The 27,882-nt window shown below is 47.0% G+C and overlaps 1 protein-coding gene across 4 annotated transcripts in view; it reads right to left on the bottom strand.

Moving 5' to 3' along the window:
• RGS19 (regulator of G protein signaling 19) overlaps positions 1-27,882 on the bottom strand; it is a 95,140-nt gene that overhangs the window by 21,820 nt on the left and 45,438 nt on the right. For all 4 annotated transcript variants that reach the window (XM_054979953.1, XM_054979954.1, XM_054979956.1 and 1 more), the window contains 2 exons: positions 4,309-4,455; positions 1,149-1,288 (listed from right to left, as the gene is read on the bottom strand). In XM_054979953.1, coding sequence (XP_054835928.1) covers positions 1,149-1,288; positions 4,309-4,338 — 170 coding nt within the window. In that variant the 5' untranslated portion in view covers positions 4,339-4,455. The remainder of the gene's footprint in view (positions 1-1,148; positions 1,289-4,308; positions 4,456-27,882) is intronic.

The following is a 27,882-nucleotide window of genomic DNA, read 5'->3' as shown; positions in this document are numbered from 1 at the left end:
ATGCAGAAGGTCTTGGGTTCAATCCCCCCTCCTCTTTTAAAGTCTTCAAAGTTGGCAGCCATCACCACATCATGTAGCAGTGAGTTTCACAAGTTAACCATGTGCTGTGTGCAGTATTCTTCTTATGTGAAGCCCCTTCTTACGTGCCCACAGTAATGCTCAACGCCACTTTGGGGTCAGGAGGCAATTTCCCCCAGGCCAGTTTGGCTAGGGATCCTGACAGTGTTTTGCCATCGTCTGGGCATGGAGCAGGGGTCACTGTGTGTGTGTATGGGGCAGGAGGAAGTTGTGAATTTCCTGCACTGTACAGGGGGTTGGACTAGATGACCCTGGAGGTCCCTCCTCCCAACCCTATGATTCTATTTCCTTTCGTCTGTCTGAAAAACTCCCATCCAACACTTTCAGTGGCCCTTTGATGACAAACAAGATTTTATTTGGTTGTTGTGGATTTTCCGGGCTGTATAGCCGTGGTCTTGGCATTGTAGTTCCTGACGTTTCGCCAGCAGCTGTGACTGGCATCTTCAGAGGTGTAGCTCCAAAAGACAGTGTGACGCTGAGAGATCTCTGTCTTTTGGTGCTACACCTCTGAAGATGCCAGCCACAGCTGCTGGCGAAACGTCAGGAACTACAATGCCAAGACCATGGCTATACAGCCCGGAAAATCCACAACAACCATCGTTCTCTGTCCGTGAAAGCCTTCGACAAGATTTTATTTGCTCAGAGGGAAAATGGAACTCATGTGTGCTAGTGAAGCAGGACTTGCCTTCCCTGCCTGAGAAATGGTTCGTCACACTCGTAATCGGTGTCTCCTACCCCTGCACCATTCAACAGCCTCTCGGCAGCTCCTTTAGCAAGTGGAGCTGGGTAACTGCAGCTTCCAGCAGTTACCTTCAGCAAACTCTGGTCCCCTGCTTTAGGGGAGGGGCTGTGGCTCAGGGGTAGAGCATCTGTTTTGCATGCATAAGGTCCCAGGTTCGATCCCAAATATCTCTAGCTAAAAGGATCAGGTGGGAGGTGATGCGAAAGACCTCCACCTGAGAGAGCTCTGACTGATGCCTCCTGTCGCACCCAGACACCGAGATGCAACTATTGACCGCTAGCAGGTTGCCCAATCCCAAAGCACCCAGCCACGATTCGGACCCACATACCACGAGCAGCTGCAGCAACAGCACCAACAGAAGCAGCAGGGGTTGGGGCGTTGGTTGTTGCCGGCCCGTTGCAGTGCTGATGGAGAAGTCTCATGCCGGGACATTGGAAGGGGTCTCTCTGGATATTCTGGATCTGGGTACTGCCAAGGAAAATGAAGAGGGTGAATGACGGCGCTCTGGGAAACCGGTGCCTTGGCCAAGAAGCCCTTCGAGAGGCGCAACCGTTTCCTAGCATGCTTTCAAAATTCCTGGAAAAGTCACATCGTTGCAGAAGCTCTTTTGAAGCTGACTTGCAGGCATAGCCCAAGGATTTTTTGTTGCCCTAATAAAACGTGACTTTTGGTGCCTTCTCTCTACAGAGAGAAAACTGAGAAGTCTAGAATGAACACGCAAATGCAGCAGTGTAAACATAAAAAAACAATGGCTCTTCAAAAGCCCTCCCCATCCCATCGTAGATCAGAGTTAACATATGGAGATTCTGTGCCGCAGCATACTGGTTAAGTGGTTGGGTTGCGAATCAGCACTCTGCTGGTTCAAATCCCACTCCTGCCATGAGCTCAGCAGGTAGCCTTGGGTAAGCTACTCCTCCCAGCCCAGCTCCCCAGCTGCATTATGGGGATGATAATAACACTGACTTTGTTCATCGCTCTGAGTGGAGCACTAATCTATCCAGAAGAGCAGTATATATGCACGCGGTTATTATTAGTACAGTATCCAGTTTTATGCAGCAGCTAACCATTTGCCCTGGAGGGCCAATAAACAGGACCCCATTTCAGGTGAGTAGCCAGGTTGGTCTGTCATAGAACAGCAAGATTTGAGTCCAGTGGCACCTTAAAGACCAACAAGATTTTCAGGCTATAAGCTTTCCAGAGTCAAAGCTTTGTATCTGACGAAGGGAGCTTTCCTTCAGCCAACAGGATATGAGGATTTACTGGCGGTCTCCTTCAGCTCTCACCTCACTGCTGGCTTTCCCCCCTCCCTTATCTGAAGAAGCGAGCTGTGACTCACGAAATCTCATACCCTACTACAAATTTCGTTAAGTCTTATAGGTGCTACTGGACTCTTGCTCTTTTCTACTGCAGCAGACAGACTAACACGGCTATCCATCTCGTCTAGCTTTGAAATTTCTTTTTTTTTTTTTAGAAAATTGTTATTAGGTGAGAATATTAATATACAACTTTCAAATAGCATCTCATTATCCTTTCCCCCCCTTTCCCTCCCCCCCCTTTTCCAAGACTTCCAACAGCTTTCCAACCCTATAGCCTAATCTATTCCCAATCTGTCCCCTTTTTCTATAACTCCTTATCTCATGTTTACTTACTCTTTTATTCAACTAAGCCCTATCTATTAACTTCAAAAATATTGTTATAAACTTAAAATCTATTATCTATTACTTTATATTAGCTCCACATATATTTAAATTTAAACTAACTAACAGTCGGATAAAATATCTACTTTAGTAATTCTAACAATATCTGTTAACTCTAAGTCCACTTACATTTGGGCTAACAATTAGCTGTCTAGCTTTGAAACTTCTGTACTGTACAAGATGCTGGATTAATCACCTGTAAGACCACTTTCTAACTACAGAAGTCCCTCCACTTATACCAACTTGTTCCCCAATTTGCACGGTCCTGAAGACGGGCTACGTGCTTGGAGGAAGCCAAGGGGAGGAAGGGGCAAACAGATTTCTGATCCTTATGTTTTAATGTCCTCCTCCTAAAGTATCTATTTTATTTATTCATCTGGCATATTTTTATGCCGCCTCTCCTGAGGAACCTGGATCAGGTGGCTTACAAAGTAATATAATATAAAACCACTAAAATTTATGCATTAAACCCAGCTTTTTTTTAAAAAAAAAACCCTTAATTAAAGTCTGGGTTTGTGGCAAGCAGGGATACAGGAGATGTAGACATCACAAGCAGGGATGTAAGAGAGAAGTTGGGGAAGCGACAGGCCCAATGATGGGGGAGGGTATAACTATATCCAGGAAGTGACTGCGCGGCGTGGTGCAAAAGCAGTTAACCCCGTCCCCCCGCCCATCCTTTCCAAGTGGCCACCCATTAAGCCCCCCACATCACTGCCTACAAGGCTTTATTCAAAAGGGGATGTCTCTGAAATGGACTGTACTGACTCACACTGCGTAATCCACCTTGAATCGCAGTGAGAGAGATGGACTACAAATAACGTGGTGGTGGTGGAGAGTGCTATCAGGTCATAGCTGTCTTATGGCGACACCTAGCGGAGTTCTCAAGGCAAGAGACTAACAGAGGTGGTGTGCCATTGCCTTCCTCTGCAACCCTGGTCTTTGCTGGAGGTCTCCCATGATTGGAGGTCTCTTAAAGTGGTTATAAATTCTAATAATTTTGTTTGAGATATTTGAATTGAGAGTGTAAAGTGTAAACAGTTAGACAGTGGTGTTTTTCTTTTTTGACTATAGCTTCTGAGATATGACAAGATTAGGCTCTCCTGGACTATCTAGGTCAGGGCAAAATGAAATCCCACCCTCAAGTCATAGTTAACATATGGTGACCCCTGGTGGGGTTTTCATGGCCAGACACAGATCTAGGGTTGCTGGCGCCCAGGGCAACCCACTTCCATAACATCATCACGCAGGGTGGAGAGTGCAGCCTGTGTGGCAAGCCGGGTGCCCCGGCGTGCCCCAGAGTTGGCAGAGGCAGTGCGGAGGGCTGGGAAGTCACCCACGCCATTTGCCTGCCCCGCAGGACAGGGGGCGGCTGCCCACCCCCTGTCCTACGGGGCAGGTGAATGGTGTGGGTGGCCTCCCAGCCCCCCCGCGCTGCCTTTTACCTGCCCAGCAGGACAGGGGGCACGCAGCAAGCCGGCCACCCCCTATCCTGCGGGGCAGGTGAAAGGCAGTGCGGGGGGCTGGGAGGCCGCCCACGCTGCCGCCCACGTGCTCCCAGCGGCTAGCAGCTGCACCCGGCGCCCCCTCCTTGGTGGTGCCGGGGGCAGACTACCCCCCCTCGATCCGGCCCTGTTCATGGCAAGAGACTAACCGAGGTGGTTTGCCATTGGTGAACACACTTGCCACTGTTCGATGCAGTCACCATAAATAAAATAGCTGAAAGGGTGATTTTGGTACTGTGGAAAACTCTCACAAAAGTGTGCGATTCTACTCTCGACCCTAGGAACTTACCTGCTTCCCCACTTCATAAACAGTCGGCATGGACAGTTCTGTTCTGCCCTCCTGGCCCACCGTGGCTGTCTTTTCTGGCCAAGGCCTGGCCACCCGTCCTGCTGACACCTGCCCTTCCTAGGGCCTCTGCGGCTTATGGGATGGCACCTGTAGGGACAGAAAATAATTCATTTATTCAATGTATGCTAATGTTTAATAACCTCTTCCGACTCCTATAATGCGGGCAATGCTTTCTGCATTACGGTACATCAGTAAATCATTAGGTGTTTTTTGTTTGCAGTTTTCTAGTTCTGTCGTTCTAGACCTATTGCGCTGTTTATTGGATGTCTGGTGCTGTCTGACTGAATTTTTAAAAATATCTATTTTGTATTCAGGTTCAAGCAGCCTGAATAGCTCAAACTAGCCTGAGCTTGTCAGAAACTGAACAGGATTGGCTTTGGTTAGTACTTCGATGAGAGTCGAAAAAAGTCAAGGGTTACAACGCAGAGGCAGGCAATGACAAACCACCTCTGTTCATCTCTTGCCTTGAAAAAGCCCATGAGAGGCTCCGTGAGTTGATTACATTTTTTCCCTATTTTTTTTAATTAAGAGTTTTATATAATATAAAGAGTCGAGATTATATAAAGAGTTGATTACAATTTGACGACACTTAATTAATATTATTATTAATCAGGCTTCAGTCCCAGAAAGAAAAGCAGGTGAAAAGCAAGTGAATAAATAACTAAAATAGAAATTTAACTTTTTTAAAAGTTAAAAACACTCAGAAAGTATTAATATGCATGTCTGTTCATTACCTATTACAGTCTTATCCCTCACCCCTTACTTGGCGCTCACAACAGTCTACATGCTCTCATCTTTCTGTTTTGCCCTCAGCCTATCCTACACCACAGGGTTGCTGTGAAAGAGTGAATGGCCAAAATCATGCAGTGAGCAACACAACTGATTGGAGAGTTAAACCCAGATCTCCTAGTTCATTGTTTCCTAACTAGAGTTCGACAGGACATTGTCTGGGGTTCTGCGAGAAATCGTGGAATAAATAAAAAAAACCTGAAATACTGCAAAACAGAAATTAAATGTCCTTCAAAATATTGTGGTTACTGAGGTTTTATTTAAAATATTGCAGTTATTGAGGTTTTATTAAGCTGTACTGTCTGTGTTTGTTTCATATTGTTACGGAGCACGGACAAGACAAATGACAATAATTTAGCAGTAATTGAATTGTGCTCTCACGAACAACTTTTTCTGGCCTGTAAACATTTTCATCGGTAGGGATTCCTCGGGATTTGAAACATTATTTTAGGGGCTCTTCCATGGGAAAAAAGGTTGGGAAACATATCCTAGATCCTTGACTGACACGCTACTGCACTTCTGCCCATGTCAAGATATTAACGGGCAAAGCTTTTCACATGTGCCATGATGAATGTTCATGTTCTATCATATATTTTTTAAAAGCCCTCATCCTGCTGTGCCAATTTTCTGTTTGCAGTGCTTGCCACACTGGTTTTCTATCTGTAGGGGCTTTTTAACACAAGGGAGTACTCCAATGCATTAACTTCCGTTATTCTCCATAGTAGTCTGCAGTAGCCGTGCCACTAACTCGTTTCACCACATTTCCACCTAAACTTTCCTGCACATATGACCCAGGCCATAATGCCTAGTAGGGGTGATTCCGCACGAGTGGTTTTTCGTGCTTCAGCTTCCAAATGACCTCGATTTTTCTTTGCCTTTCCACACGTGGGAAGGCGATCCTAGCAGCAGCTTTGAAGTCACTGCAGGTTTTGTCCGGTTTTTCTCCATCCTGGTTTTCCCCGGCTGATTCCGCACACGTTGGATAATGCACTTCCAATCCTCTTTATATATCATTTGGAACAGATTTTTTTGTGTGTGGAACAAAAAATCCACCTCAAACGACTGATAAAGTGCATTGAAAGTGCGTTATCCGATGTGGGTGGAATCAGCCTCAGAGTGAGTCTGCACACGTTAGATAATGCGCTTCCAATCCTCTTTATAGATCATTTGGAACGGATTTTTTTGTGTGCGGAACAAAAAATCCACCTCAAACGATTGATAAAGTGCATTGAAAGTGCATTATCCAACGTGTGCGGAATCAGCCCCCAACTTATTTGTCCATTCGCTGCAGATTAGGGCTTTTAATCGTGCGAAATTCTTTATCTGACATTCTCCCCACCCTTGCCCTTTTCTCCCGCCCTTCGAATCAACTAAATTTGACTGGTCGATCACGTTTTCTAAGCCACACTTACTACCGTTTCCCTTCTTGTTTTCCTTTTCTTTAATTTTTAAAAAGTGTTGCAACATTTCTGCATGTCCATGCAGAAACATATCTGCAGAAACAGAATGCAGAATGAAATCTAAAGCACTCCGTCAGGAATACAAGCGTGTGGTATCTCATAACAGTCGTTCTGGCAATGCCCCTGCTTCCTGCCCTTTCTACCACCAGCTGAACTGAATATTTAGGGGCGATGCAAGCATCAAACCTCGTAGTGTGGCCCGAAGTCTGTCATTTAGAACAGTTTAGGTGGCTAGGGAAATGAGTGTGGCCGTCATAGAAGAATGTCAATAACCGATACTCATTCCACTACAGCAGCAGGAAATGCTCTGACTTATCCGATGTGTTTGTTTGATGCAACGTTTATATGTAGCAATGGGTTTTTTGGGGAAAAAATTAAAAAATGGAGAGGACACGTCTGTCAACATCCCCTGCAAAAACCGATGAGGAATCAATTTTTATGTGAGCAAATTATGCACGATGGACTTGGAGCATGTGGAAATGGAATGTCAATGCGAAGCAACAGCATTAATGTGGAATCGGGGAGTGGTGGATTCGTAAGACTCCAGTGCGGCACGACTGCTGAGAAAGTCCGATCAAACTCAATCATGCAGAATAGCTCTAGGTTGGAAATGTCTGGCAAGACATCTCCCATCTTTGAATTTCCTTACAACCACAAGCAACAGCCAATGGAGTGGTATGGAAGCGAGGAGATTTGCAGAAGAAGGGGATCATAGCTTGTTTCTTGCATTCAAGGTAAACAACAACAACAACAACAACAACAACAACAACAACGTTTATTGCTTTTCTGGCCGAAGCCATAAGCCATACAAACACCAACAAAATATGAACTGTACACTTCAAGGTAAATTAAAAGATTAGGACAGAATTTCACGTAATCATAATGCCATTAACAAAGTATGCAACTGAAGTCAGATTTTGCTGTTCCAATTAGATACAAAACCTTTTGTATTCACTTTTGGGGACTTAGTGAGTGAGTTTGCCGGTTTAATTGTATTAACCATGTCACATACCTATTCCTTAAGTGATGGATGGTTTGTTTTCTTCATTTCTTTCCTACCTGTGTACAACTGTTATCCGTGCAAATAATAAAGAAGACAGAGGCAACTACATGTTTCTATTTGGCTAAACATTATTGAGACCATATTAAAAAGACACAAGGCTGCGGTTCTGGGCAGCAGCCCTGTGCCCCTTCTAGTTCTGCCTTAAGATCCATTTTTGATTGGGCCAGCTGGTTTTTCGTGACCAAAGGTTACAGGATTTCCCCGTCCCCCTTGTGACATCCTGAGTATAGTTTTACCCTGATTCACCCACTGATACAGGTTTTCTGGAAAAAACCTGAATCAGAAAAAAAAAAATCCAAATTTAAATAAATAATTTAAATATTTCAGTAACAATAGCCAAAGTTAAATAACGTTAGCAAAAAGCAACAAGTGTATCATATACAAGCCTGGACCATATAGAAGCACCAGGGTTTGTGCTTCATACCCCACATCTAACTTGATCGATTTTTTAAACAGAGACAGTATCAGCATCTATGGGGTGAAAATTTTTCCCACGGAAAAATATAGCATTGGAAAATTTTCTACCCCACATCCCTGTATTCACCTACAGAGGTTCCTGCCTGGAAGCAGGCTTATACATATCTATCATTTGGCTTATACATATCTACAGGGCTTTTTTTCTGGGAAAAGAGGTGGTGGTGGAACTCAGTGGGTTGCCCTTGGAGAAAATGGTCACGTGGCTGGTGGCCCCGCCCCCTGATCTCCAGACAGAGGGGAGTTGAGATCTCAACTCCCCTCTGTCTGGAGATCAGGGGGCGGGGCCACCAGCCACGTGACCATTTTCAAGAGGTTCCAGAACTCCGTTCCACCACGTTCCCACTGAAAAAAAGCCCTGCATGTCTATCATTTGCTGGACGGGACTGGGAGCAATGTACATCAAAGTGTATCATTTAAGAGGAAAGTCTCTGTATTGCCTTGAATGGGATATTCATTCCAGGGAACATCAGAGCTGACATTCTTGTGCAACTAGCTTTGTGTTAACACTTAAAAATATATGTATCCAAATGCACTCAAGCTACAAATTAACACAGACAGCCACTGTATGTGATTGGTTACACTAGTCTCTGCAAGGTCCGAGTTCAAATCTTCCTCTGCCAGGAAACTTACTAGGTAACCTCGAAGCCTCTCAATCTTTCAGGCTGACGTAGCTCAGAGGTTTGGGGATAGAAGAACCATGTATGTCCCTCAAAATGTCGTACAGAAGAAGCAGGTTAAAAGTGGAACAGACAGGTATTCACCCCAAATCAAATGTATCAAGTTTCCCATGCCAGGAGAAGTAATTGCTATTTACCTTTTGATCTGATTTGTTTCCTGGCTCAGGCATTGACAATTTTGGGGGGGATATGGGAATCAGACCAAAAATTCAGGAGCCAAACTTGTTCTTCACCTTCCAGGGCTTTGCAATTTAGCAGCAATATTTTCTGATGATTGCTACCCCAAAAAACCCTAACCTCTTTCAGCGGTTTCTTGTTATTAATGGCCTAACGAAAGTATTGCCACATGTATTTAAACACAAGGGGTGGTTAACCCTGCTTGTCATCACCCCAACCAAAAATCTCATCTCTAACTTAATTTCTCTCCAATTTCTCATAATTTCATTATTGCTTTAACAAAAGTTCAGCGTAATTGAATACTGGAGAAAGTATTAAAAGCAACCGGTTCTGAAATCAATTCATCCGCCGCTGTGGAATGGGGTAAATTAAAAATTACATATAAACTACTACGATTTCACGCCCGTTTATTTTTATAGCATATAAGAGAACATATTCTGATGCAAAATGATAAAGGAGCTCTGTGCTCTCAAATGAGGATCACCAAGAGACACGACAATAAAATCACTTTTAGATCCAAAGGAGTTAGCCGCGTTAGTCCGTAGTAGCAAAATAGAAAAGAGTCCAGTAGCACCTTTAAGACTAACCAATTTTACTGTAGCCGAAGCTTTCGAGAATCACAGTTCTCTTCGTCAGATGCACCTGACGAAGAGAACTGTGATCACTTTTAGAAAATATAAGGTAACAAAATATTAGGCATCAGAAAATAGTGTTGCTAAATTGCAAAGCCCTGGAAGCTGAAGAACGAGTTTGGCTCCTGAAATTTCTAGGTAACACAGTGACCTGGCATTTGAGATTTGTCGAGCTGCATTCTTTCTATCTATTCATCAAATTTGTTTTAGCTGTTTCCTCTCTCAGTTCTGGTTTGATGCCTCTGCCCGTCGGTCTCTTCTGAGTTTCCTTTGGTCGCTTCATATTTTAACTGAATTCTGTTTGATTATAAAGTGACTGCTGCATGCTGCTGCCAATGAAACTTTAGGTGTGATCTGTTGTCTGGTGGTTTTGCATTTCTGGAAATTAAGATTTCAAGTTTGTCAGCCACCCTGGGAATCTCTGACTGAGCACCCCGTTCTCCGGCATGTGTGAACCGGTCATTAGCACGAGAAAGGATAGAGACGCAGGGATGCTCTTTTCAGCAGCAGCCGTGCGTCTCTTACAGCATCTCATTCTACTCTTCAGGGCACTTTACCAATTATTGCAATTATTGTATTTATTTGGTATCTTTCTACCAAACTGGGTGTCTACGGAGGTACATTAATCAAGAATTAAACAGCTAAAATTATAATTCTAAAAATATAAAAAACCGCGGCAGGACGAATTTACAAGACCCACCACCATATCAAGTGGCAGTGGCTACAAGCAAGTAAAAAGCAATCACTTTCTGGTTGGAAGTACTAAGGGAGGGAGCTGAGGGAAAAAACCAGGGTGGCAGATCTGGCCAGATCTGAGTTCGAATCCTCACCCAGCTATAATAATAACGATGACGACAATGTATGATTTATATACCGCCCTTCAGGACAACTTAACACCCACTCAGAGCGGTTTACAAAGTGTGTTATTATTATCCCCATAACACTCACCCTGTGAGGTGGGTGGGGCTGAGAGAGCTCTAAGAGAGCTGTGACTGACCCAAGGTCACCCAGCTGGCTTCAGTCGGAGGAGAGGGGAATCAAACCCGGCTCTCCAGATGAGAGTCCTGCCACTCTTAACCACTACACCAAATTCTTCTTCTTTCTATCACTGTAAAGCTTGCTGGGTGACTTTGGCCCAGTCAACCTCCACCTAGTCTACCTTACAGGGTTGTTATGAGGCTATACAGGAGGGAAGGAGAACATTGTACACCATCCTTAGCTCCTTGGAGAAAGGGTGGGAGAAAAATATGATAGTGGTCACCTAGCAGCTCTCCCAGTGGAGTTTTGTGGCTCAGAAAAGAGGCTCCCATGTACCTTACCTTGTGAACGAACAAGAGGCCACAGAGGTCTGGCTTTCTTGACAGAATTTCATGAATAAGGAAGGTGCTCTGCTGCCTTTCTGAAGCTTGAAAAGCAAGGCATTAGCCTCCCTCAAAGCTGGCAAATAAGATAATTTACTTTATTCGCTTTGTTTATAGTCCACCTTTCTCCCCTAGACTCAAGGTGGATTTTGCAGCCAATTTATGGTGACCCCACAGAGTTTTCAAAGCAAGAGACGAAAAGAGGTAGTTCACTATTGCCTGCCTCTAGATAGCGGCCCTTGTCTTCCTTGGTGACCTCCCATCCAAGCATTAACCCAGGGCTGACCCCGCTTAGCTTCCAAGTTCTGATGTGATCAGGCTAGCCTGGGCCATCCAGGACAGGGCCAAGGAGGATGTTCTAAAACAGCGCAGACAGACTGCATAAGACAACCAAGGAACAATGCCACAGGACTAGGAGTGCAGAATTGGGGAACTACACAAACAAAAATCTATCAAAGGCAGGTAAACTATCAATAATGCAGAAGGTGGACTCTGTAAGGGAACGCCGTAAAAGCGGATGACGCCTACAAGAATCATTGCAGTGGATAACAATTCTGTTCCATTATAAAGGTGCTCCTCCTGGGATATTCCATTCTACTTTGGTTCTTTCAGCTGCTTAAAAAGCCTTCTTGAACATTTCTGATTTGCACATCCTGCGGAATGACAGAGTTCTCCATGCAGCCGGCCTGCCGTACCAAGGATATGTGCAGCAAAAGCTGCTGGTTGTTGGGGGTTTTCCGGGCTGTATTGCCGTGGTCTTGGCATTGTAGTTCCTGACGTTTCGCCAGCAGCTGTGGCTGGCATCTTCAGAGGTGTAGCACCAAAAGACAGAGATCTCTCAGTGTCACAGTGTGGAAAAGATGTAGGTCATTTGTATCTACTCAGGAGGGGTGGGGTTGAGCTGAGTCATTCTGTAAGAGTTTCCCAGGGTGTGGAATGCTAATGGCGGGAGGCTTCACTGTAACCTGAGGAGGTTCTTTTGCATATGGATTGGTGCTTGATGTGCTAATCTTCTCTGCAGGGCTGTTGTCGGGTGTGGAGTGTTTTGTTGGCCTGGTGTTTTTCAGAACTGGAGCCCATGCTCTGTTCATTCTTAAGGTTTCTTCTTACAGAACTCTTACAGAATGACTCAGCTCAACCCCACCCCTCCTGAGTAGATACAAATGACCTACATCTTTTCCACACTGTGACACTGAGAGATCTCTGTCTTTTGGTGCTACACCTCTGAAGATGCCAGCCACAGCTGCTGGCGAAACGTCAGGAACTACAATGCCAAGACCACGGCAATACAGCCCGGAAAACCCCCAACAACCATCGTTCTCCGGCCGTGAAAGCCTTCGACAATACATCAAAAGCTGCTGGCTCCTCCGTGAACAGTCCAACACCAAGCATACGGCAGTCCACTCACAAGGTACGTCTGCAAATCATCTGTGCGTATCCAGTATGTTCACTAGATCATGAAAACAGCCTCAGACGCTCTATATTTATTTATTTAAAACGTTCCTACGCGGCCTTTCCACCCAAATAGGATCACCAAGGCAGAAACCATCAAGACATTTCAGTGTTAAAGCAGCATTTAAAATAAAGTCCATATAAAATACAAAATTCAATGAAAAACATCTAAGCATTCATAGCAACTAGGGTTGCCAAGTCCTTATACTCTCCCAGCGGGATGAGGGTGACCTGCCACTCACCTTGTGCCTTTTCCGTGTGTTTTTTCGTGCGCGTGCGCTCCTAGAGCTTGCACGATGATGTCACTTTCGAAAGTGACATCACACTAGTTGCAGGAGCGCTCCTGCGCTCCACGTTGGGTTGATTCTTTGAAAATCACCCCTCCCCCAAAAACGCGGCAGCACTCTTGCAGCCAGCGAAACGATGTCACTTCCGGAAGTGACATCGTGGCTTCCACTGGGGCCGCACATGTTCCTGGGGTGCCTGCTGGTGGTGGGTGATCTCCGGATGGCCCAAACCTCCTGCTGGTCACCAGTGACTGGTGGGCAAGCAGCTAAACTGCCAGGATTTTGCCCACTACTAGCGGGCACCTGAGATCCCCAATAGCAACACAATAAGGAAGGAGGGCCCATAACAGTTACTGCAGGCCAAGCAAAATACAAAAGTGTTCACTCACTGATGCAAGCCGATAGACAGAGTCAGACCAGTCTCCCTGCGGAGGGAGTGCCAACATTTCAGCGCCACAACTGAGAATGCCCTTCCTTGGGCTCCTACCTTCCCAGCCTCAAGTGGCACGGGCATCCAAAGCGGCGCTCTGAAGAATGCAGAGCCCCATGGCGCAGAGTGGTAAGCTGCATAACTGCAGTCCAAACTCTGCTCACGACTAGACAGGGGCACGAACAGAAAAAAAACTCAAACATGGTGTTCATTGTTTGTTGCCATCTATGAACAACAAACAACGAACACTGATGAACGTGACCTGTTCATGAACATGTTCATTGTTTGTTGTTCGTGGGGTCCAGCAGGCTCTCCTCCAGCCATCAAGATCCCTACTGCACCACTCCCAGAAACCCTACCTGAGCAGGCAGCAGGAAAGGTACCAGTAATAAATAATAGCTTGGCCCAGAGCCTGGCAGCAGCCCTGGAACTTGAAGAGGTAGATCCCTATCCCACCACACACAAAGAAAATTCAAGCTCCAATGCATTCTCCCTGTCTCTCTCTCAAAATGCCAACAGCAACTCTCTCTCCCTCACTGTCTGCAAAACCAGAGCTGGGAGCCCCCCTCCCCCCTGCTCTTTGCTTCCTTGTAACAAATTTGGAGCTCCACACTTGAAAGGAAGACCTGCCTATCAAGCTAAATTGGGCTTAGATTGGGGTTTCCAGGGCAACAGCAGAAGTTCAGACACAGTTCAGGCAGTCCCAGCCTCCAGTTGCCAAGGGAATTGATTGCAGGTGCCAGATTGTCTGGCTTGACGAACAGCAACAAACAAGGCTTGCAACAACCACCTGTTCGTTTATAATGGGGCCTCAGGAACAGCTTGTTCGTGAACATCTGATTGGGCTGTTTGTGGCTTTTTTTAGTTCGTATTGCTGTTTGTGCCCATCTCTACTCACGACCTGAGTTCGATCCCAGAGGAAGCCGGTTTCAGGTAGCTGGCTCAAGGTTACTCCGCCTTCCATCCTTCCAAGGGCAGTAAAATGAGTACCCAGTTTCCAGGGGGTAAAGGGTAGATGACTGAGGAAGGCAATGGCAAACCACCCCATAACAAAGTCTGCCAAGAAAACGTTGTGATACGTCATCCCTCCATGGGTCAGTAATGACTCGGTGCTTGCACAGGGGACTAATCTAATGTAGATGTTACCACCTACAGTGGTAAGATCTTTCTGCCCAGGAAGAGCCAAAGCTGATGAAAGGCATCTCGTCACTGCTTTGTGCACCAGGAGGCCACCAGCACCTCCAAGCTATGAAGCCGCTCCTTTAGAGAGAGTGCAACCCTGTCCAGAACAGGAGATATCCGAGTTCTTGGGTCAAACCTTCCCCCCATCACTAGAGCCTTCTTTTTGTCGGAATCCATTCCAAAACTCATCCATTCCAAAACTGCCTCCAGAGACATGCTCACAGTTTCCACAGCCTCCCCGGGATCTGCTGGAAGCGCAAGGTAGAGCTGAGTGTCATGTGCATACTGGTGGCAACTCAGCCCAAATCTATACGTGCACTCACATCCGTTACTTGGAAGCATAGCCATCAAGTGATGGAACAGAAGAATCTTCACTGCAAGAGGTTTCGTAAAGGCTTTGATACAGAATCAGATCACAGCCAAGTTATTGTTTAAAACGACAACAAGGAGGATGATCCTATCTCTCAACACTACAGAGAAAACACAAAAAATGATTTAGGATGCATTCATAGCATAGTGGTTAAGTGGTTTGGTTGAGAATCAGCAGTCTGCTGGTTCGACTCCCACTCTTGCCATGAGCTCAGCCAGTGGCCCTGGGTAAGCCACTCCTTTCAGCCCTAGCTGTATTATTGGGATAATGATAACACTGACCTTGCTAACTGCTCTGAGCCGGGCACTAATCTGTCTAGAACAGCTGCTGTAGCACAGTCGGACTGTGAATCAGCACTCTGCTGGTTCGACTCCCATTCCTGCTGTGAGCTCAGTAGGTGGTCCTGGGTCAGCCACTTCTCTCAGCCCGGCTCCCCAGCTGTATTGTAGGGATGAAAACACTGACCTTGTTCACCGCTCCGAGAGGGGCACTGATCTGTCTAGAAGAGCGGTATATAAGCACAGATTATTATTATTATTATTAATCAAATACGGTCAAATGCATGGTGCAAGGAGGGTCATAGAAAGAATCTTTATGGCCCTGTGGCAACATTGCTCAGCCAAACCAATCAGTTCCTTAAACGGTCTGAGCGTGGTGCAACTGCATGCGACATAACTTGTTGCAACAGCAGCACGCTTGCTAGGGTGGAATATGCATGGAGCCAGCAACTGCATCAGCAGAAAGCCGACCAAGCCTATGAAGGAAACAACGATGCCCCTCAAGCACCGCGCCAGCTTTTTACCCGGTTTGGAGCTCTGAAAAGGTGCAAGAATATGCGTCAACGGCAAAATTAACTTCTTAGATGCATAATAGACCAAACCAAGAATTTCAGGGAAAATGGGAAGTTTTATTTGAATACGTAGCTATAAACTAAGGAGAATTAAATATAAGTGATAAAATAGATCCATTGTTAAGCTAAATAGTTACGTTGGCATGCGGATACGTTGAACATAAGATTGAATATAATGTTGAATATAAAATGTGAAATATAAAAGGCTGTACGTAAAGTATCTTAAGGATGTATGGGGGCGGACAGGGGAAACATTATGTAGTTTCATTATTCCGATCGCTTCTTTTTTTTGCTTGCGTGATGTGTATGCTGTTTGTTTTTTAAACGTTTTACTCATCGGTTATTCTTTCAAAAATAAAAATATTAAAAAATAAAAACAGAAAGGAGCAAGAAGTCCAGATTCACAAAGGTATACCTATTCCTCTGCTATATTTTTATCCCATCCTTCCTGTAAAACCCTTGGGGCACAATTCCCAGTTCTCCCTTCCTAATTTTTATCCCTGTGATATAGGACAAGCGGAGAGAGAATGACTGGCCGAAGCTCACCCTGGAAATTTCGCAACCATGTTGGGATTTGAACTCACGGCTCCTAGGCCCTAGTCTGACACTATCCATCACACTTTAACTGTCACTTAATGCTGGCTTCTCTTTGCCATCACCATTTGTGGGTTTCAGATCTTTGAACTTTGTCATACTCAAGTTGGCGAGTTCAACTACCGGACTCGATTCACACATTACATCTTTTAGGTGCATGTCTAGGATGGGTCTAAAGAAACAAAAAGGTGCCAACCAGCCAAATGTGCTTGAAATTGCACAAAGAGCTCAAAGAAACCAGGTTTAGATGCAGGACACCCCTGAGGTCAAAGCAGTGTTTGAAACGCAACCTATAAAAGCGCCTCCACAAGGTTTTCTCTAGGTCAGCACAGCCAGCCACACCACAAAGTTCACTGCGCTCTTACCATCAGGCTAGATACAGTGTGGGAAGTCCAGAGGGCTTGCTATGTTAGTCGACTGCAGCCAAATTAAAAAAGCCGTCCAGCAGCATCTAACATTTATTGCAGTGTGAGCATTTGTCAAAGATCGCTTCTTCCGATGTTATATGGAAGGAAATCGTTTTGCGAAGTTTTATAAGGAAAACGATCAAAGGTTGGGGCTTCGTGCAAAGACTCCTTTGCAAGGTTTTTAAAAAAAATATCAATTTCACTTCCAGCTGCAATTAACATATAGTTGGGGTGGGGGTGGGGGGACAGGCACTGATATTGCCCTGAAGTCCACTACATGTAAGGGGGAAGTACGAGTTGCGCTGGAAAAGAGGAAGGAAGTCGAGTGTTAAAAATTCCATCTCTTAGTGTCAATTACCTGATATTTAAAGTAGCCACGGGGGCGGCGGGGCTGCTAATTATTATTTTTAAAAAGAAAACTCCTAGGAGATCATTTCGTGATTTTCTCACATCCTGTCTGCTTTTACCCTTTACCAGCCATCCTATCCGAGGACCGTTCACTGGAAATTTCCAGGGACTCAACCTGAATTCTTATTCGTGCCAAGCTTGTGCTTCCCCAACTGATTTATGGTCACTGGCAGAAGTATCTTGTGGCGAAGAGTTCCCCAGGTCCAGTGCGAAGAAAGAATAAAATGGCTTCTCATCCATTTTAATTTTGCTGCTGACTCTTCCCTTTCACGTAAACGGTTTCCAAAGAAGCACGACACCTGCCGCACAGCAAAGCTATCACACAACTGGGTCTCCGCACATGCAATATGAAATAACTTGGTACCAAAAACCTGACCTTCATTGTGACCTGCTGTTACTCACATTCTGCGGATAACCACATATAGAGGTTAGACAGACATTGTTTGGTGCATAGTTACTTCCAGGGCTGGTTGTTTTCTGCATCCTCCCCACCGCCCCCCATCCAAATCTCATCTTTGTCAAGAAATCCTAGATTCTTCAATGTTCATTTGTGTAAATTAAGTCTCTGCATTTATTTTTCTCAATTCATTTGAGCCCCGCTAAACATGGGGAGGGGTTCTGCAAAGAATACTGCAAAACACTAAAGCCTCAACCTCCAGCCAGTGAAAGTATTTCTTAATGAAGCCCCCCCCCATTCACCTATGGCTACTGAGACCGCACCTATGGCTACTGAGACCCATTTCCATGCCAACCTCCACCGTCATAGGGTCTCTGGCTTTAAAAATGGAAGCTGAGATTCTCTGGGGTTAGTATGGTGTAGTGATTAAGAGCGGCAGGACTCTAACCTGGAGAGCCAGGTTTGGTTCCCTGCTCCTCCACCTGAAGACAGCTGGGTAAGCTTAGGTCAGTCACAGCTTTGTTATGAGAATAATAACAACACGCATTGTAAACCGCTTTGAGTGGGCGTCAAGTTGTCCTGAAAGTCGGTATATAAATCTAACGTTGTTGTTATTGTTATCATGATCATTATTATTACTCCAGGGGTCCCCAATGTGGCGCTGAAATCCTTCCAGGCTGCAAAGCTTTTTTAGAAAGTGGATGGGGCTCACGCCCAGAAGGGCTGCTAATTGGCCACTGCAGATCTGATTGGCGGTGTAAATTAAAATAATGTTTCAGCTACTCCCTTTGTCTCTTGCATTTGGGCCTCTGTGGGTGGCTCGATCTCCTGCGATGGCCATTTTGTGGCTGGCACCACCTCCCATGGCAGCCATTTTGAGGTTACACCCACTATCTTGTGTTAGAAATCCAAAGGTGTCCACAGGCTAAAAAGATTGGAGAGACCCTTGCCCTAGTCCAGTTGTTCAAGCCTTGAATACACACGGCTGTAATTATATCGAGACAGGACCATCACACTGTGGCATAATGGCTAAGTCGTCGTGCTGCAAATCAGCACTCTCCTGGTTCGAATCCCACTACTGCCATGAGCTCAGCAGGCAGCTTTGGGTCAGCCACTTCTCTCGGCCCCAGCTCCCCAGCTCTATTGTGGGAATAGTAACAACACTGACTTTGTTCAGTGCTCTAAGTGGGGCACTCATCTGTCTAGAAGAGAAGTACATAAGCACAGTTATTATTACAGAGAGCTGCTTTAGCATAGCGGTTAGGTTGTGAATCAGCACTCTGCCGGTTCGACTCCCACTCCTGCCATGAGCAAAGCAGGTGGCCTTGGGTAAGCCACGCCTCTCGGCCCCAGCTCCCGAGCAGTATTGTGGGGATAATAATGTTCAGGGCTTTTTTTCTGGGAAAAGAGGTGGCGGAACTCAGTGGGTTGCCCTCGGAGAAAATGGTCACATGGCTGGTGGCCCCGCCCCCTGATCTCCAGACAGAGGGGAGTTTAGATTGCCCTCCGCGCCATGTGGTTCCAGAACTCCGTTCCGGAACTCCGTTCCACTGTGTTCCTGCTGAAAAATAGCCCTGATAATGTCACTGACTTTGTTCCCTGCTCTGAGCGGGGCTCTAACCTCTCTGGAAGAAAGGTATATAAGCACAATTGTTGTTGTTATGGTTATTATTTAGCAGAATACATATCCTGCATGCAAAAAAAGTCTCAGGTTCAAGCTCCATTATTTCCACATCAAGAATCTGAGGAAGTCTCATGCCAAATACCGTGAGGTGCCATTGTCTGTTAGAGGAAACCATACTTTCCCTGAACTGAAAGGACAACTGGTCCAACTTGGTAAAAGGCAGCTCCAGACATTTTCTACACCACAGCAGACTATAAACCTGGTGCCACTTTCTTTCACGATGAGCCCTGGCGAGCAGAAGACAGTTAAGGGAAGAGAGATGCCGGATTTTCCTATCGTGCAGTGGAGGCAGGAGAGAGTTACACCTTTGCTGCCAGGTCTACGGCTGGGTCCTTGCTTGACCTCTCAGGTGATTCAACATCAGGGATCCATCCTCCCTGGAAATGCACCCTGCAGTGCTTCCCATCCAGTCCCCTATCTTTAGGTCGACAACTCTTTTTATCACCCCTAAGATGCCAAAAATAGACTAATTCTCCTACCCCACCCCATCAAGAACTGCTGACCTAGCCTTCCTTCAGCACACACAAGTGTCTGTGCATGGCAGTCCAGACTATACTAATCTGTACTGGATGAAATGATCCGTTTGTGACCCCCCTCGTAACAGCTGGATTCCTTGTGAAAACACTTGGCTGGGAGCTGCAGCTCAGCACACACTTTCTGTGCAAAGGGACCCCGATCCCATCTCTGGCAAGGACTCGACTCTTCTGTGAGACCTTAGAGAGTTGCTGCCAGTCTGAGCAGACAATACCGGTTAAGGTGGACCAGTGGTCCAAAGTACTCCAAGGCAGCTTAGGGCCTTCATTCAGTGGTAGAGTGCATCCTTAGCATGCAAGAGGTCCCTGGTTCAGTCCCCGGCATCTCCAGTTTGAAAAAGCTCTCAGTGTCAGCTGGTGGGGAAAGACCTTTCTCTACCCAAGATCCTGGAATGCGATGGACCAGTAAACTGACTCGTTAAACAACAGCTTCACATGTTCTTCAAATGCTACAGACGGACTGTGGGATGCAAATCCGTTGACAGAAGTCGTACGTTCAATTTCCCTTTTCAAGAGGGATAGACAAATTCATAGAGGAAAAGTCCATCAGTAGCTATCAGCCGAGATGGCTGCATGGAACGTCTTCTTGTTTGGAAGCCATGTACCTCTGCATACCAGCTCCCGGGGGCAACAAAGGGGGAGGCGCTGGCACTGGGGGAGGAGGTATGCATTGAGCTGGCCACTGTAGGCTACTGGATTCTGCATTAAATAGATGTTTGGTCTAATCCAGCAGTGCTTGTACGTTTATTCCCTCCTGCCCCTATTGCCCTATGAATCTACACAGGGCACCACCAAGGTGGCTTTTTTGAGAGACGGGTGACAGCTACATATAAAATGGCTCTAATCTCAAAGCACCGTTCACTTGTTACCATGAACATTCATACAACCTGCATGTACGTATGTACACTTGTTTGTAAGACAGCTAACGCACATTGACTTTACAAACGAAGCCAGGGTCCAGTACCCAGTTCAATGTGGGGTTCTCATCACACGTTCAGCTATATGTGCGTTCAAACATAACGTGAGAATTACTCAATATACATACAATGAAAAATCAATTGCATGCTGTATACGGATTGTAGGTGTGTTCACTGTAATTCGCGAAGAGGGCTTCAATAAATGGCGCAGAGCACGGCCAGATCGAGGGGGATGCGGGGGTAGTCTGCCCCCAGTGCCACCAAAAAGGGGGCTCCAGGCGCAGCTGCCAGCTGCCGGGAGCATGGCGGCAGCAGCGCGGGCAGCTGAGCGGCCACCCGCGCCATTCACCTGCCCAGCAGGACAGGGAGCGCGCAGCAAGCTGGCCACCCCCTCAGCCAGGCAGGTGAATGGCACGGAGAGCTGGGAGGCCACCCGCGTCACTCGCATGCCTGGCTGAGGGGGCAGCCAGCTTGCCACGCACTCCCTGTCCTGCTGGGCAAGCAAGTGGCACGGAGGCCTGGGAGAACGCCCGCGCCATTCGCCTGCCCCGCAGGACAGGGAGCATGCGGCAAGCCGGCCGCCCCCTCAGTGGGGCAGGCAAGTGGCGCGGGTGGACTCCCAGCTGCCAGTGCTGCCACTGCTCCGCTGGCGGCACGCCCGCCGTGCGTGATGATGTCACAAAGCGACATCATCACGCAGCACCAGGAGCACGCGTGTGCGCTGCATGCACATGCAAGGACAGCCGGACTTGAGTTGTCCCGGGCACTGGGAACCCTAGATCCAGCCCTGGTGCAGAGTGGTAAGCGGCAGTGCTGCAGCCCAAGCTCTGCTCACGATCTGAGTTTGATCCTGGCGGAAGCCGGATTCAAATAACAGGCTCAAGGTTGACTCAGCCTTCCATCCTTCCGAGGTCGGTAAAATGAGTACCCTCCTGGGAGTAAAGACAAAAAGTCTGCCAAGAAAACGTCGTGATGTGACTTCCCCCCATGGGTCAGTAATGACTCGGCGCTTGCACAGGGGACTACCTTGACCTATTGTCATAATGCTTACAGAAAATGAATTCTGATCGGGCTGGTGGCAACACGAGATCTTAAATTCCGTTATTGGGCTCCTCATTTCTGATCCCTTCAACATCAGTTCTGAAGAAAGTCTGCTCTGGGGAGAATTTACTGTCCAGATAAATAGGATGCTATAGTGCTCAGGGAAGACCCAGGTTTAAATCCTTCCTCGCCATGAATCTCCCTGGAGGACTCTAGGCTAGTCTCTCTCTCTCCCCCCCTTTGCCTAACCTAACTTACAGAGCAGTTGTCATAAAATGGGGCATGGTGGGCTCTCCTTTGGAGGTTTATAAGCGGGTTTGTAACCCGCCCTGAGCCTGCTTGCGGGGAGGGCGGGCTAAAAATCTAATCAATCAATTAGGCTTGATGGCCGTCTGACGGCAATGTTGATTCTATGACTCAGTATGAACTTAGGCAGATTATGAAAGGGAAATCAGGAAGGAACGGGCCAGTGTTTGGTTCTCGTAGCCCTTTCTTAAGAGCCTAGAGTAATGCTAATCACCACTTTGGGGTCAGGAAGGAATTTTCCTCCAGGCTGCACTGTGCAGAGGGTTGGACTAGATGACCCTCGGGTCCCCTTCCAGAGTTGCAATCTGCACTTGGTATCCGAAGAAGTGAGCTGTGACTCACGAAAGCTCCTACCCTACCACAAGTTAGTCTTTTAGGAGCTACTGGATTCTTGCTCTTTTCTCCTGCTACAGACAGACTAACAGGGCTACCCATCTTGATCTATGAGAACACTGTACCCCATCCCGATATCCTTGCAGAAAGAAAAACATTAGAAAAAGGTTAGTATACAAGGCATAAATAAAAAGATTCGTTCCCGCAAACAGGAGCACGAAAGGCTTCGCTCAGATTCCTGTTAAGCAATTCCGCAACAACTGCCAAGTTGACAAAACTCTGCAGATTTCCTCCACGACTGTGCTAATTTCACAACCAGGCTCTGGAGAAACCCAGGTGCTTCTTTCAGAGAATGTATCCACCCTCCCGTTCAACAGAACAGCACAAAACGAAGCCAGTTCTGCAGCAAAGAAGACACCTGGGGAATTGAAGAGACCACACCAGCCGAAACAGATGAAGGCATTTAAACTTCGTAATGGGATTTCCGAAACGACGCGGGTTGTAAAATTCTCAACAACCTCCCTGGGACAGCTGTGGGAACAAAGAACATCCACGGGTCCAAGTCAGCTTTAGATACATTTGCAAAGAAGATCTTGCCATTTCGGTCGACACCCCCGCTTCCAATGATGGCCCGCTGGGGCCGTTAAAAGGAACCCCTACCAAGAGCCATATGAAATCTGGGATGGTTCCAGCCCCAGTGACAGCAAAGGAACAGAACAACTCTTTGAGGCAGCCCTTCCTGGCTTGCAGCTGCCAACATGCTGCTTCTGGATTCTCTAATATCATGCGCCATGCTGCATTATAACACAAAAAGAATGCGCTATGCTAGTGTCGGCCTTTGGGCAAGCAAAGGCCCGGCCAACACTCGCAAAGGTTGGAATGTTGCGGAGTGCCTGAAAATGAAAGTCCTCTTTTCCTTTATTTGTTTATTTAGTGTACTTCATTTATTTAGTTGATTTCATTTATACTTTCTTCCTAATCGGGACCCAAAGCAGCTCACGTCGCTCTCCTCTCCTGCATTTTGGCTACACAACAACCCTGTGAGGTAGGTTACGCTGAATGCGTGCATCTGGCCCAGGATCACCCAGCAAGCTTCCATGGCAAAGTGGAGATTCAAACTCGGTTCTCCCAGATTCCAGCCTGATGCTCTAACCACTATACCACATGTATGCCAATTCTTAACAGGGCTTCTGGAGAGGAATACAGAGAATGGCCAAGGGAAATGGCGCTTCCTATCCAGTGGCTCCCGACAAGTCTTGCAATTGTGACTGGAGAGATAATCCAGCCCCTTATCCAATCAAAGCAATCCCATTTTCTTGTTCCCCAGTGCAGTGGTCTGAAAACCTTCCAGACCCAAGACCCATTCTGCGGCAAGCACATAACATCAAAGCCACGTGAGAGGAAGAGGAGGAGCTGAAATGATGACCTCATCAGTTCCAAGGTTAGGGCCGTGAGCATAAGACCAAGAGAGCCAGAGACAGTCAAAATAGAAAAGAGTCCAGTAGCACCTTTAAGACTAACCAACTTTACTGTAGCATAAGCTTTCGAGCACCACAGTTCTCTTCGTCAGATGCATGGTCAGATATGTAGGTGGAGAGGGGAGGGGGGAGTAGCTGCAATCAGTAGCTTCTGATAATGGGATCAGTTACTTCTGATAATGAGATAACCATTCATAGTCTCTATTCAATCCAAGCCTGACTGAGTCAAATTTACATATGGATTCCAATTCAGCAGTTTCCTGTTGGATTCTGTTTTTGAAAGGTTTCTGTTGAACTATGGTGACCTTTAAGTCCTTGATGGAATGTCCTGGTAGACTGAAGTGTTCTCCCACTGGTTTCTGGATGTTGCCATTTTTAATGTCAGATTTGTGTCCATTTATTCTTTTGCGCAGAGGTTGCTCCGCCCTCCCCTCTCCACCTATATATCTGACCAGTTTCTTCTTACCCTGCATGCATCTGAAGAAGAGAACTGTGATTCTCGAAAGCTTATGCTACAGTAAAGTTGGTTAGTCTTAAAGGTGCTACTGGACTCTTTTCGATGTTGCTACTACAGACTAACACGGCTAACTCCTCTGGATCTAGAGACAGTCAACACGAGCTGACCACTAGGAGATATAAGGTAGCGAGGAAAGAGCCAAGGGTCCGAGCTGTGAAGGAATCTTCTCCATCCACCGAGTGACCTTGGATCAACACCCTGCTCTTCTGCTCTGCATACATGCAGAGACAGAGAAAGCATGCCCTAGGAGAAGGTCTTTCTACAAGCCAGCAAAAAAACATGGTGGCTCAAGAGGGGCTTGTAACCTAGCAGACTGGGCTCTGTGGCTCACCTGAGGGTCCCAGCCCAACAACTGAAGACCACTGAAGGTCCCAAGCACATGCTGATAGCAGAATCCTATAACAGGTGGCGTCTGCTCACAACCAGGTCATCTTAAGGTGGGGTCACCCAGTAAACTTTGCCTTTAGCCACGATCCAACCAACATTCAAACTCCTTTTGCACCGACATACTCTGTTTGCAGTTGCGTATCTCCATCCCCAAATCTTATATCCGTCTGTTTCAAAATCAGAGATTCGAGGAGTTATACCTCTCACTTGTATCCTTCCTTCCGTTTAAGGAATACAGTGCGGCATGCATGGTTCTCTCCCCCACCCCCCTTGTTTTATCCATACAACAAGCTTGTGTGGGTAGCCATGTTAGTCTATCCGCAGCAGTGGAAAAGAGCAAGAGCCCAGTGGCACCTAGAAGACTCACAAAATTTGCGGTACGATATGAGCTTCCGTGAATCACAGCTCTCTTCTTCAGATCTGAAGACGTGAGCTGTGACTCACGAATGCTCATACCCGACTGCAAATTTTGTGAGTCTTATAGGTGCTACAGGACTCTTGCTCTTTTGTCCGGTGTGGCAGCTTAGGCTGAAAATGGTAACTGGCCCGAAGTCACCCATGGAGTTCCATCACAACGCGGGGAGCAGAACTCCGATTTCCCAAATCCTAGTTTGACACTCTCTAACCACTACACCATACAGTGGCTCTCGGTGATGTTCGTTTTGCCTAATTCAGTACCCCACAATTCTTAAGACAACTGCAGTCCCTGCTCCACTCAATCTGCTGCCTCCGGACAGAATCCCCAACCCGCTTCATTCACTGCCCTTCACAACTTCTTTGGAAGAGGAGCCACAGCCCGCCGAAGCCCCGCCAAAGGGAGGTGGGAGAATGCCTGCTGGACCTCCGCACCTCTCCTTGGGTTTACAGGCACATGGCGCAACTGGCTTCAGTTTTTACAGCCAGTCGCACCACAGGGCCTAGTCTTGTTTGCGATTCTCTCCATGCATGAATTGCTAGATATGTTATTGCAAAAGTCTAAGGGGGAGGGGGGGGCAGAAGAAAAACACAGACTAGAAGAGAAACAAGACACAGAAGAGTGCAGAGAAATCTGCCGAGTGGGGGGAAAGGAAAAGGGGGTGCGGAGCTCCATGGTATGAAGACAGAAGACAGACAAGTCTACGAGGTGCAGAACAGCAGAGGGGTTAAAATCACAGAGTGGCTGATTCCGCACACGTTGGATAATGCACTTTCAATGCACTTTATCAATCGTTTGAGGTGGGTTTTTTGTTCCGCATACAAAAGAAATCCGTTCCAAATGATCTATAAAGAGGATTGGAAGTGCATTATCCAACGTGTGCGGAATCACTCAGTGAGTTAAAATTATTGCATGAATGCTTTTGAGTGGTCCACATCATACCTCTTGCTTTCTAAATAAAAATCTCTGATTTCCCACGGAAATTGTAAAAGCAAAGGGAGCAAAATATCCCCTCCCCCATCTGCCTGATTTCAATTATTATGCTCTTGGATGGGATACACCCCACCCCCCAACACACACACACTGACTAGTGGATGAGTGGATAGAGATTGTTATGCGCCGAGATGCATAATAATATAGTATAGTGCATACAGTTGCATGCACCAAATCTGCCTTTGGAGCCCAAAAGATATTAAAAGATTCCTATCCTGGTGGCATATTCCCAGGCATTCGTCATGTCAAAGCAGAGTCGGACATGCCTGGCTCTGATCGCTGAGAATTCTGTTCTGCCAAAAACAGGCAGGGGAAGCCGGAGGGGACTGCAAAGCTCCTGGCTGCCTCTCTCCAGCTCCGTTTCCCTTCTGTCTCTCTTTTCCTGGTGCATTGTGTCCTCGTTCCTTCTCAAACCCCAGGGACTCTTAGCAGCTACAAAGAAAACGACGATAAGCAGAGAGACGAAGAAAGCATGAATGGGGGGGGGGGGGGAAACGCCGGCGAGAGGCTCCAGTGTGCATTGGCTTCCCATTCCGTCAGATCTTTTCACCTGTTCTTCGGGGAGCTTCAGAAAGTGGCTAGCTTTGATGGGACGAATGGGACAAAAACGCAGTGGGAGGGGATCGCTTCGTCCACATCATGAACGCCCACGCGCAAGCGCGCGCACATGCATGCAAACACACACAATCGAAGTTGCGTCGGACCATCAAGGTCAGAATTGTCTACTCAAACTGGCAGCAGCGCTCCAGGGACTCTGGTTGGAGGTCTTTCACATCACCGACGACCTGGTGCTTAATGGGAGATTGAACCTGGGGCCGTCTGCATGCCAAACAGATGCTCTTCCAATGAGCCATGGCTCCTTCCCATCACAGCATACCAGCTTGGCTGGCCACAGGTCTGCTCTGGGCATTCTAACAGGCAGAACTGAACAGTCCTTCCTCCTCCCGCTGCTCCTTGCCAATTCCCTGCTTGGGGGACTCTGAGAAAGAAGACACCCGGCTCCCTTCTGAAGCAGAATGCCAACGCTCCTTCACCCCATCTCGAAAAGAATGTCACAGGGCTGGAAAAAGGACAGAAAAGGGCACTCCGAATGACCAAGCTGCTGGAGCGTCTCTCCAGCAGCTGGCACTTTGCCCGGCAGGCAGGCAAGAACTGACTGGTGAAGGGAAGCGGGGCTGAAACAGAAAAGCTCCTCTCCCCTCTGGCTTCAATGCTCCCAAAAAAGTCTAACCCATCTCAATGGATTTTTGCCACAGTAAAATAACATTTGATTTATATACCGCTTTTCAGGACAAAGCCCATTCAGACCGGTTTACAAAGTGTGTTATTTTCCTCACGAAAATTGCTCTGTGAGGTGGTCAGGGCTGAGAAAGCTCTGAGGGAGCTGTGATGGACCCAAGGCCACCCAGCTGGCTTCAAGCGAAGGAGAGGGGAATCAAACCTGGCTCTCCAGATTAGAGTCCTGCCGCTCTTAAGTGACCGACCCAAGGCCACCCAGCTGGCTTCAGGCGGAGGAGAGGGGAATCAAACCTGGCTCTCCAGATTAGAGTCCTGCCACTCTTAAGTGACCGACCCAAGGCCACCCAGCTGGCTTCAAGTGGAGGAGAGGGGAATCAAACCTGGCTCTCCAGATTAGAGTCCTGCCACTCTTAAGTGACCGACCCAAGGCCACCCAGCTGGCTTCAGGCGGAGGAGAGGGGAATCAAACCTGGCTCTCCAGATTAGATTCCTGCCGCTCTTAAGTGACTGACCCAAGGCCACCCAGCTGGCTTCAAGCGGAGGAGAGGGGAATCAAACCTGGCTCTCCAGATTAGAGTCCTGCCGCTCTTAAGTGACTGACCCAAGGCCACCCAGCTGGCTTCAGGCGGAGGAGAGGGGAATCAAACCTGGCTCTCCA

Source organism: Eublepharis macularius, chromosome 5, assembly GCF_028583425.1.
Source record: "Eublepharis macularius isolate TG4126 chromosome 5, MPM_Emac_v1.0, whole genome shotgun sequence".
Classification (NCBI taxonomy): domain Eukaryota; kingdom Metazoa; phylum Chordata; class Lepidosauria; order Squamata; family Eublepharidae; genus Eublepharis; species Eublepharis macularius.
Note: the sequence above shows the minus strand (reverse complement) of the source record. Positions and strands in the feature narration are given on the sequence as shown.